Source organism: Atractosteus spatula, chromosome 19 (assembly GCF_055471065.1).
Source record: "Atractosteus spatula isolate fAtrSpa1 chromosome 19, fAtrSpa1.hap1, whole genome shotgun sequence".
NCBI lineage: Eukaryota > Metazoa > Chordata > Actinopteri > Semionotiformes > Lepisosteidae > Atractosteus > Atractosteus spatula.
Window position 1 is genome coordinate 4,119,201 of NC_142724.1, and position 12,294 is coordinate 4,131,494.

Genomic DNA, 12,294 nt, shown 5'->3' on the forward strand with positions numbered 1-12,294 from the left:
TGTAGTTTCAGAAGAGCACTTTTAATAAGCAGTGGGTCTGAGTAAGGAGATACAGTACAGATTCCCCATATGTAGTCTTTCAGCACATTTGTTTTTGCTTTTTACAAACCCTGAAGCTGCAGTTATGCCTAATGCTTTATAAATGAATTTAATTAAGGAAATTGACTATGATACCCCTTTTCCACAGCTTTGGGATGCATTTCTAATAATACTGAAGAAATGAGAAATGAGAAGTTACTTCACCACGTGAACTAAGGGAGAACTTTGCAAAGGGCAGTCTGCAAACCCCCCAGTGGAGTTCAGCCAAGAGACTAGGATTAACAATACTACTTTTTGGCAAGTGATTCATGAAAAAGTTTAGCAGCTCGTGTCTTAATTATTTTTTTTAATAGTGTTAAATGCATTGCTTTTCTGTATCTGCAAAACGGTTTATATGGGAGCCTGATACGTGTAAAGTTTAAAGTAGATTTCTACTCAAGAAATTCATACATACAGTAACTAGCTATGCTTCAATGAAACGCCGTGCTTTGTTTTTCGTTGCATCTGCAAAATGTTATACTCCGTAGTGTGCAGAAAAATCCCAAACCTCCAGTAATGTAGTCTTTTCAAAGAGTTAGCAATGTAAATGACCTCACATTTTGAATAATTACAACGTGTGTTTTTACAGTGAAATACGTGCACATCGTTGAAATAGATGTTGCATAAACGAGACAGAAATGCATGCCTTGCAATTAATTTTAGCTGTATTTCATTTTCACGCAAGGGGAACGCCGTTTAAAATAGCCATTTTGTATGATTAGTCTAGTTAAGTTGGTCAATGAGGGTGCACTCCTGGACACTTTTTGAAGTCAAACGGGTTAATTTTACTTTCTACGCTGTTCGGGCCACCTCGCTTTGTGTCCCTTGTTCCTCGGCTACCTTACTCTCACATTTACACATTACACATTTTAACTGTTGCCTGTGCAATGTAAAAATACGCGCAAGGGTCCTACATTTTAAGATAAACAGCTCTTAGCGACATCAAAGTCTACAGCCCGGAGAAAATGACTAGCGATCAGTTCGTGGAGACGCGAGGCAGCTCCGACATCGTGACGAACACAACTCACACGGCACGACAGAGCAACAAAGGGGTTAACCCGTAAGGTAAATGTAGTTTTAATTTAGGCAGGGTGTGATTCGAGACCCGCGAATCGTCACGCCTGAATACTTTGTAACCTAAAAAAAAAGGCACGGGGGGGGGGGGTGAAATAAAGAAGAAAGTTGTAACACTTTAACTTTAGCAACCCCAGGGACTAGAAAGCACAGAGTGTAACATGGATCAAATTTGACACTGACACCTGGGCAACTGCAGAGCTCCAACAAGAGACGGAGAGATCATTCGCCCACTCACAGCCATCTCTGCAAGGCAGCGCGAGCAACAGGTAAATTCCAATCTCAGCATTCCCCTTCGCTCAATGCGGGATCACTCAGCCCCGCGCTTCTGACAAGCTGCATGGTAACGTAAAGCCGATTTCTAAATCCGTGACTTAATTATTCTTTTGCGTGCATTTCCGAAAAAAAAAAACCCAACAACACGCGTGCTTTTTTTTTGTGTGTGTGTGTGTGGAAATTTACACAATAGTATTATGTGGCGCTTAGAAACTTTTTTAAAGCTCATTCTGGTTCCAGTCTAAACTTGCAAGGTCTTATGTAAGTGTTAAGGCAGGATATGGTTTTAATAACCTTGCTGTAAAGAGTAGAGGCGAGCTCAGGCGAAGAAAACGCGCAATGTCCGTTTTAGTGTTATTTACTTTGGATTCATGAATGGATTTAACAACACGCCACTGTACAGTGTCCTACCGGCACCCAGATGTTTCGATGTTTTTAGTGTTCAGCGAGGAAGCTGGGAAGAAGTGTTTTATGTAGAACCTCTAAGTCAAACGGATCAAATGATCCTTCAGAAACAGGAAAAGTTTTGAAAATTTTAGTGCGCGCTACATAATTTCAGTGCATTCATATTTTTTTTGGGGGGGGGGGGGGGATATGCGGTCTTCAGTACTCCTACTCGCTCCGTCGAAACGACACGTGCGCTGGATTGTTTTAGATCTGAGAGTTTTTGGTGTGCTGTGCTCTGACAAGAGCTGTTACAGTTCTTACCTCGCAGCCAGTAAGTCACAAACTCTCATCTTTCTATGTGTGTGTTTCGGGGAGGGGGTGTTTGTGCATACATTAATGTTTATTAATTTTATTTTACAGTACCCTGATGTTTTTAAACGAAATGTAACTCTCAAAGTTACGTTTTTGTTTGTGCACAATCTTACTATTAGTCGTACCGCTGGTATTGGTAACCCTATTTGTAGAATTGAAAAACTGAGAATGCGTGAAATTATTGATTTTTACTTATCGCGTGGCTCCATAGCGACTCTTGAACCCAAGTGAGATTAGCCGGCTGGAGCAGAAGAGAACAGAAATTAACTTTCTGTGGCATTTCATGTTTGAGGTCAGTTAATCTGATGTATGTATCTATATATTTTCACCATGAACGAAAGTCAGATTTTAATCTCTTGAAGTAAGAACATTGATTCTGGGACGATCTTATCAACTTGATCCGTGCTTCCCTTCATTAAGATGTAGTTAAAGTACAGCTTTTTAACAATTTTTTTTTAGCTCTGTGCAGTAGCATTAAGAGTCAGCTTTGTATGACCCAGTATGCATAGCAGAAGCAGAGCGTGCTTCTGTTTTTCGATATTTCGAGGTACAGTAATAACAAGCCGCGTCGCTTGTTCTCCGCATGTTATCTTTTCCAGACATAGTGTTTTAGACTGCATTCGGTTTGCAAGATGAACATTATTCAAGTAATTTTGCAATGAAGTTGTGATGATAGGAGCAAAGCTTCTACAACAAGCAAGAAAATAATTATTTTTTTATGTGCCGGCTGCCGCAGTTCTAGGTACAAGCGGGAATTTCTTAATTAGCCTTTTCGTGTTTGAAGAGGATTAAGTAATATGCATTCTAACTGCTATTTCACCTCAAGACGTCCTTCTCTCTGCTAGGAGAGAGGTGTAGAACCGGCTTACTGTGCATGAATATTTTTCTATTTGACTGAAGAGCTGTACTATGTCTGGGGATATTGTGGCAGAATTTCAAGATCTTGTTTTTTTCAGGTACGACATACACATTGCATGAAGACTGGTGTGGGGATTGTTACCATTTGACATTGGAGGGGGTACCTCTAACGACTTGGGTGGGGGGTGGGGGGGGTACCCTTTGAATCGCACCCCCTTGACAAGAGCTCAGCATAGACTTCCCTTTAGAAAGGAAACCGCATCTGAACAACTAAATGACAGGAAATGGGTTTAAAACGTAATATTCTTTCCCCAGCAGCACATCCTGTTAAGGTAATGACATCACAGGGCTGGTGTTAAAGCTTACTGACACCGTGCGATTTAATTGAACAGCTGATAAGGAATCAATCTTGAAATGAATGTGGTCGTAGTGGATATTAGTCATAGTCAATGAAAAAAATCTTTAATGAACATTTTGATTTCAGATTATTATATTGTGAACTATAGCTTGTTATTGTCTTTTGTTCTTTTTTTTTGGGGGGGGGGGGAGGGGAATAGATGCATTCATCTCACCTCACAAAACAAGTAAAAACCAAAGTGTTCTGATTAACCTTTAGGAAAATGCCAGAAATGCACTCCCTCTAGACAACATGACTTTGGTTTCATGGTTATTCCAAAGCTCACGCTCAGAGAACGAGCTATGATTATGAATACATTTACGGTTCTTGATTTCCTTTTGAGCAGCATGTTTGCTGTTTTTGGTAACCACTGTACCAATGGGATGAAGAGGCCAAGTAGGTATTTCACCGAAACTATCGGCCTAGTTAGCTTTATTGCAAAAGGCCCTGTTGCGGTTTCAGATTAGTCTGTTCTTACTGAAAAAAACTGGCACCAATCCTTGGTTGTCTTCCTATCTTTGGGAGGTACTTTGATTGCAACACAAGCTCAACAGGTAAAATAAGAGTGCTTATTAATTCTAGAAACAGCTGGTGCAGTTTGTCATAACAGGCTACCATATTTATGACTCATTTCTAAGTCAGAAGATGTTTTAGTTGCGGTTTTCTTTCTAATTGAAAGCTGTGATATTCATTCAGGATTTTTCAAAAAGCTAGATCAAAACTAAAGCATGTCTGAGTGGAGAAAAAACCACGCCAAGAGAATGAGAACTGTAGAACGCTGTCCCTATCACTGCAAAGATGACAGAAGGGCCTAGCCAGAGTGCATTTAGATTTCTAAGTGCATTTAGCTTCCACAATTAGTTTACTTATACCAGCTGGCTTACTAGGGACTGGCATTATTCAGCACATCTCAGTTTGCTGGAGGTTTAAAATTGAAGATAGCCACTGACGTGGTTTTAATATTAGTTCAAGAGAGAACAAGTACCTGGAATTCATGGTAGATCATAGCAAGCAGCTCAGTGCCGACATTGAAAGGTTCTTTGGTACGTTATTATGGACGTATGTTTAATATGGTGGTCACAGACCTGAAGACATGCAGGTGATTTCTTATGGAGTTTACTTTGAGTTTAGCCTTAATCTCCGTAATTCTTCACTTCAAGGCTTTGATGTGGGTTCTCATTGTGCAGCTTTCTTCCACATAATAAAGCAAAGCTCTCTGCGCCTTGTCTTTTTTATCACAGACAAAAAAAAAAGAGGGAGTCAGGAGAAAGAGCAGGGCAGTTTTCAAAGACTCCTGCTTTACTGGCTGGCCTATTCAGATGACAGCGGCTCTTGTATGGCGGAGTTTGTGTGCTCTGTTTAAAAGTGCTTGCAGGATGCACCTGGCAGACAGAAGCCCCACATTCACTTTCCATCTTTCGCTTTCATTTCGTTCGCAGGGGCTAGAAAAGGGGGAAATTCTTGCTGGGGTTAGTAAGAAGCTGTTCGCTCTGCCGGTGGAACTTCCATGTTAGGGATCTGAATAGTGAGAGTTTTCCCCCTAAAATGTTTTATCCCCCTCTCCCCCTCCCCCCCCTACACTCACATTAGGTGGCCTTGGTTAATTTCTACATGAAAATGCCTTTGTTTTGCCATGTTGAACCACTCTGTTGAACAGCTGTGTTGCGTTCGCACCAGTGTGTTGGCATGGCCTCTGGTGTCCACAGCAGGGGATCTTTCAGACTCTCGCGCACCCCTCCCGCCGGCCGCTGCCTCTGTGTACTGTTTACCCCCATGTAATTGAGCCAGGCTAAGCTGTTGATTGTTGGGTTATTGTTTGGTCCAGGGGTTGCCGTGCCTGTGCCTCAGGCCCTTTACCTTTGCCCTTTCCTTTGACTTCCCTTGTCCTACAGCAGTCTCCCTCTCTCACAGAGGAATTTGACCTCGCTGATCATTTTCCTAGCTTGGGGAAAGAAGAGGTGTTCGGACACCTTCACTCTTCACGCAGATCGAGCACCCCAGTCTGTTACACATATGAGTCTCTTACTGGTTCAGTCCCAGTTTTATGTGATTACCCAACCCCCCCCAAAAGAACAATTTCTTCACACCTGAAGAAGGCTCCACGGCCGAAACGTTGTGTTCTCTTTCTTCTTTTTTTCAGCATGGAATAAACCTATTACTAATTTCTTCAAAATGTGCATTTTCAAGAATGAAACTACATTGCAAAGCATTGGCTTATCCAGCAATGTAAATTGAGACGCCTGGAAAATAAATACGTTGCTTGAAAAAATATAAAAGTTATCCTTAAAAATAAATATCTTAACGTGATCTGATTTGAGAAAGCTCAGAATTAACACAGGCAGGCTTATAAGGAAGGCTCTTGGCTAATGTTGAATGTAGGCCATTTGAAATAACTAGCGAGGTGAAAGTTATTGTAATTCTTCAAGATAATGTTTACATTTTTTTGGAGATAGCAGCAATGTTGTGAGAAACTGTACACAACTCCCTGCCTGATCAAAATGGTTTAAGATTAAAAAGTTAAAAGATTGAATTGAGAATGCATTTGTTGGATCTCTTTTTTTTTAAAAAAATGCACATGACCTTAGGATGTGCAGATCCTACATAAATAGCTATACATATATATTCTATTGTAATAAGGGAAGCCCTAAATCTTCTTGACATACTGTGAGAGCCCTGAGAAATGATGTTCAGCTTCCTAGTTACCAGGGGTGATATCTTACAGTAAATGAAAACAAGCAAAAACATGCGAGGAACATTATTGACAGAGTCAATTTGGACAAAAAAGGGTTCTGTTTTCATAGAGAACTACCGAGAAATACTCAGACACACTCAGGTAAAAACTAGCATGCATGGCTTAATGAAGTGAACGCTAAACTGATATTAAGGAAAATGTTCTTGAAGGACTGGAGCAAAGAGGAAAGCAGGAAAGGAAAATTGAGAAGCTGAAGAAGTTCAGGAAATGAGAACTAAGCTATTTGGTATAAAATATGAACAACTGTCAGGTGCTGTAAAGTGTATAACAGGTTTCACAAAGTTTGAACTTTGTTTCGGCCAACTTTAAGAAAATTGTAGGAGGGATCTTAGTCCATCTGGCTAAAGAAGGAATGCTAAAATTCTAGCAGCTCAATAGAATGAAGACTACATTGTGGGCTTTCAAGGACTGAAAAGTCTACCTTCATCTTTCTCAAGAAGAATTGTAAAAATATGTTGTGACAGATATGCAAAAATCATTTGAAGTGGACCAGAGTGCAAGACCAGAACTTTATTTATGGAAAAACATTATCTCACTGAATATGATGATTTTTTTTTAAATGGCCAAAGTTCAGTAGCTTTGCCAACCCTGCAGAAGCATGCTTCGTGACTGTAAGAAAGCTTAATCTTGGGCCACAATGGAGTAACTCGACTGCTAGCCTTCAGAAGCTTTTGAATTTGATTTTGGGCTGCATAGAGCAGCTTTGCCCACAGCGTCTTAGCTTAGTAAGAACATACAGATTCTTTGGAGATTGCACTGACAGAAGTGAAAGACTCCTTGTCTGTAGAGGCACATTGTTTGGTGGATCTCGCCCAACAAGGTGCGTCTTTTGTGAGCTGATAGGGTGGTATATTCCCCTGAGGGAAAACCCCTGTTAAACGCATTTGCCATTCAGAATATTCAGAGGGCCACTAATTATTGATCTTCTTGGAACATTGTTGAGGGCCTCCTTCTGGACAACTAGTATACTGCAGCAGTACACCAAATGTGTAGTCTACAAGACTACTTATAGAAAATTAGAAAAAAGATTCATTTCTAAAACCTAACAAAGAGACCAGGAGTGTCACATGATTGCATGATGTGATATGATTTACCTTTGTATACTTCCTGTAGGTAGTCACACATTTAAAGACATAGAAGACCTTACTTGATATGCTTCCAAGAGAAAATGCAGTTAATGTTGGTTTTATGATTTATGTGTGACTGTAAATTATGTATTTGTTGAAGGAAATTCTTCTCATTATATTGGTGAGGTATGCTATTATCTCAGTGTAAAATGTCACCTCCAGCAATGCCCAGGTGATGAATGTGAGTAATAGCACTGGGATTTTTGTTCTGTGCTGTTCTGTGAGAATGAGCTGAGGCAGGGGCTGGTACCTTTTACGAATTAATACATCTCAGCAGTAATGTGGATTGTACAGTGGGCATTTTCGTTTCTATGTGTATGGAAGCAGAATTTTAACAAGGGCGTTAACCTTTTTTAACTAAGCCTGTGTCTGTTTAAAGTTAGTAAAGTGCTGCTTTCAGAAATTAAAGTTCTTTATTATGTGATTTCCGTGGTAGAACCTACTGTCCCTCCTTTCAGCAGCAATGTTTTGGTTTCAAGTAAACTCCTGGGAAACGTATAGTGGTATCTATTCCATGGCCCTGGATTGAAGGATTGAAAATCCTCAAAGTCAGCCCGATGGGCCTCAAAATCAGCAGTCTAACACGAACCAAAAGGGTACATGGAAACTAAGGGAAAGTAGTTTGAAAACTAAAGCGAGGAGGCACTTCTTCACATGAAAGGTGGTGGGGTTGCAGATCAGGCTACCCAGCCATGTTGCTGAAGCAGATGACCTGGCGTGAAGAAATAACTGAAGTGGATCTTCAGATGAATCAGCTTCTAACAACCAAAACTTGCTGCAAGGGCAGAATGGTCTCCACTCGCTTTCCGATTTTCTTATGTTGTCATGATTGTGGCCATACTGTAGCAACTTCAGGAGGTACGGCTTCAAGTCATTTGTAAAATCGAAGAAGAATTCTTCCTGGCTTTAATAAACGCTGTTCAGATTTTTAGCTTCCAGGTTATAATGTGTTTTTTGTCTTTAAATTGTAGGGTGCCTTAAAAAAAACAACCTCAGCAACAATATAACAAAAGTGCTGCAATGACTTTCAACTTTCTTGTTGGTTACAGGCTAGAGAAAAAATACTGGGACCAGAGATGCCATCTAATAAGTACTCCTCAACCATCATGGCAAGCGACAAGATGACCGCAACAGTAAGTCATCAGGTTTCCAAGTGTCTGGTATTTACTTCTGCAGTTCCAAGCTCTGTATTGTTTTGATGAAATTTAGTGACGGCTTCCGTTCTTTGTGGCAGACTCATTATTATAGATTTGGTTTGGCAATTTTTTCAATGACGTGCAGAGTTGTAAGCAACTCAGCACTAGGTGGCTTCTGTTTTGGCCATTCTGCTTTAAAATAAATCAGAAGAGCTGTCAGGTTATGTAAAATATGCCACAGAAGTAATAAAATGTGATCTTTGTGGCTTCCACACGACAGAAGAAGAGTTCCATCAGTTTGCAGTACCTGCTATGTGAAAATACTGCAGGACTGAAAACAAGATTTTACAGCTCGATAAAAGTCTCTCCCCTTTCCTCCTCCTCTCTTCACTTGGTACTTCCTGTCCCTCTCTTTCTTACAGCACTTTTTTCTTCTCCTTTCCCTTCCCCCTGCCTGGAGACTTCACCGGCACACTCTTGCTGACTGACACTTGTAGCATGCGGAGTCGAGACCCCTCTTGTCTGATCACTTCGCCTGTGGCATTTCTGGAGCTTAGCAGTTTCACCTCCAGTAGGGGCAATCGCAAAGTGTTCGTTTCCGTCTGTCTCGGAACTTGGAAGGGCAGCTGCTGAACTTGACAGAAAGCAACAGCAATGGCTCTTAAGGTGCACTTGCAGAAAATGGAATGTATTCTGGATAAATGTGAACCTGACCCGCCACATATAATTTAACCCTTGATTTCCAGCCAACTTGTTCTGGGTTTAGAAATGCTTGGGATTGTCAGAGTGTGCAAAAGATTCCCTGCTCATTGTGCACAACGTTTGTTATTTACTGTATCTTTGTCTTCTAATATCACTAGATATTTAAGTAGGGGATCTGAAAAATTGAAAATGACTGTGCGTGGATATTTGAACACATGAGCAAAAAGCACATTGCGGTGTGTGATGTAAGCCAGCACCCCTCCTCCCCCCCCACACACACACTTTATTTCAAACATACAATAGTCATAAGGAATGTATAGGCTCAAGATCTGCAGTTCTTAAGAACTCCATTGTTTGTGTGCTGCGTACTGAAGCACACAAAGCTCCATACATTGACTGCCTCCTGCACTCTGAAATACTGTAAAGGAATCTAGGCCACACAGAAAAAGCCCAAATTCGAATGACAGCAAACACTTTTGGTAAAAAATGCAACCTGTATTAGACACTAGATTTTATAAAAAGGCTTGTGTGAGGAAATGTCAACAATTCAGCTACAGGCCAGATTTCCATGCTGGAATTCTAAAACTTGCAAATGTGAACACGTAGTGTGTGTCAATATACACAGGGGGCTTTCAAAGGGATGGTATAGGAAAGCAAAGGAGGGAGAAATACTCTTTCTAAGTGCAGCCTGATCAGCAGCAGCTACTGTACCTGAGGCAGAATTACAGGTCCCATGTTCAGGTTTACAGAAAAAAAAACATTAAATAAACAAGCCAGGGCATGAGAACGAAACACACTAGTTTCATCCTTGTCAATTAATAACATCAACAGCGGATTTTCTTTCTGTCAGCCACGTGAAGTGCTGGACTTAATTCACTGATTCACAGAAGTATTTTAACAGTTCTCCCTACTTTTCGTGAGAAACCACAAAACGTTCTTCAGTGTGACATTTTACAGTTCCTTTGCATTATGTGTACCTACCACTGCAGTCTGTAGGATTCCCTGAGAATGTACACCTTTGAAATAATGCATTTGATATAATAAATTATATTGGATAGTACTGAAGAAAAACAATGGTGCTAACCTCAGCACTATCTAAGGATGAACCAGCTGAAGTGTGTGTTCCATAAATCCTGTTAGCAAAGTAATTTGTTTACACCCTCAATATCTTCTTTCTTAGTACTTTTGCTGTTGTGTTTGGAATGTCAGGCTGTGCTGATCAGGAATGCATGGTAATGGTAGCAGAGACTCAGTGTTTGTTTCATCAAGAGGTGTACAATTATAATCCTTGGAATTCCTTCGCTTCTCACACTGAAATCTGAGTGAAACAGGACAAGCTTGAAAGACAGTTGCAGAAATCCGGTTGAATCCCCAAATGTGTGAGGCTTGACGAGTTTGGCTTTGTCGCAGATTGCGTAACTTGGGACCGTTCTGATTGTGACCCTTTTTGGAATGTAGCACGAACTGCACGGGGAGGTGTTTAAGAGGAACAGTTTGAGCTCTTGCACACCTCAGCACCGTGTTTTACTGGAACGGTGGCGAAGGCTGATCACTTTGCATTGTGAAAATTGTGGGTTTCCTGAAAACCATGCATGGCGCTGGTCTGTACAGAAAAGTATTAGACTTCAAACTTTGCTCACAAAACAAGAAGACAAAATTAATCTGTAATCCACAGATGTAGTGATGCAGTCATCCTGTTGAAAGGAATGTGTTACTCACTATAGAGCTTCATTGCGGCTTTGATTGATCTGGAGTGATGAAGATCTTGGGTACATTTTGGGGACAAAAGTGGCTGAAAAGAGTACATTACAGTATGTTCACATAATTTTGACTGTAACATAGTAACATTGCACTGCTTTTAACAAAAGAAGGAAACTGTGCAGGCAAAATTAAGCAGGTTAACTTTTATTGTTAAAAGGATTTTTATTTTTTTGTTCAGTTCAAATTAGATTAGCACTTAAAATGACATACTCTTTGTTTAAACATTGTGTTCGCAAAATCATACCAGGTTCTCAGTGATGTTCCTGGGTTCCCACCTCTAATCAGCATTCTTACAGAAACCACTGAAGTTTCTCCTTTCACTGGTATGCATTTATACAGCATCTTCATTAGAATGATGAAGGTCAGCCATGTTTATCCTTTGTACTGTAGACCCAGTTCTGTGATCTTTCTCATCACAAATTCTTTTGATGAACTAAACACTCTTCAGAACAAACTTAATTTTTTTTCATGTTTGCAATAATTGCAAACTGTTTGTACTGTAGACACAGTCCTGTAGGGTAAATGTGGATATGAGCAAATGTTGTCTGAGTGATGCACTGTTAGAGTGCGAGCAGTTCCTATGAAGTTTTAAAGATTCTTTGAAGGTGATGGATAAAGCTTAAGTATGGAAAACCCCTCAAATACAATGTTGTAGTTTGTGTTGGCCACATACCAGGTGACACCCTGTCTTATTCTTCTGTTAAATATGTCGTTTCACTTGGGTTTGGTCCAATAGTTTTGTCATTTTAGCAAGAATGGATACACAGCTTTCAGAATCAGCTGTCCTCTCTGGGAAATCAACACTGCTCCTTTAAAGTCAGTGACACAGAATTGCAATGCCATGTTGTGGACATAATTTTATTCACAAGTGGTTCAGAGCTTGCTGTCTGATATCTCAAAACGGGAAGTATAATACAATACAGTCTTTTTGGCATTATTTATTTCTTTATTTCTGTCAAATGAGAGCAGATTCTGTTCTCTTGTTTACAGCGGTGACCTGGTGACCCTTTTACACAGCTGGGTATTTGCTGGAGTAATATGTGTGTCTTGAGGGTATAACAAGAGCATCTCACCTGGGACTTGAACCCATCCAAGGCCCGGAGACCTAATTGCTAGTCTGCACTGCTGCCTAGTCTTTACAACACCCTGCAAATTTTGCAGTAGATTAACATACATGCAACTTTTGGCAGGTGTTATTTCCTACCTTTTGTTGCGTCTTTGAGAACTTGCGATACCTGATCATTATCCACTGGCCTTGTAAAAGGTCTTAAGCTCTCCTGAAAGGAACTACCAAGCATCTTCTTAACTTCTTGAAACAGGATCAAAGACCAGATCTGTAGCCTCTTTTCTGGGCTGTAATCGCTGCTGCAGAAG

The 12,294-nt window shown here is 40.5% G+C and overlaps 1 protein-coding gene across 3 annotated transcripts in view; it reads left to right on the plus strand.

The window, feature by feature from the left end:
- Positions 1-1,358: 1,358 nt before the first annotated feature.
- dnmt3bb.1 (DNA methyltransferase 3 beta, tandem duplicate b.1) overlaps positions 1,359-12,294 on the plus strand; it is a 45,997-nt gene continuing 35,061 nt past the window's right edge. The window contains exons 1-2 of one of the 3 annotated variants that reach the window (XM_088937621.1): positions 1,359-1,421; positions 8,371-8,454. In XM_088937621.1, the coding sequence (XP_088793747.1) occupies positions 8,398-8,454 (57 nt within the window). In that variant the 5' untranslated portion in view covers positions 1,359-1,421; positions 8,371-8,397. Of the gene's footprint in view, positions 1,422-1,452; positions 1,496-2,072; positions 2,147-8,370; positions 8,455-12,294 lie in introns of those variants that run through there. The other 2 variants (XM_088937620.1, XM_088937622.1) reach the window with 2 other exon arrangements.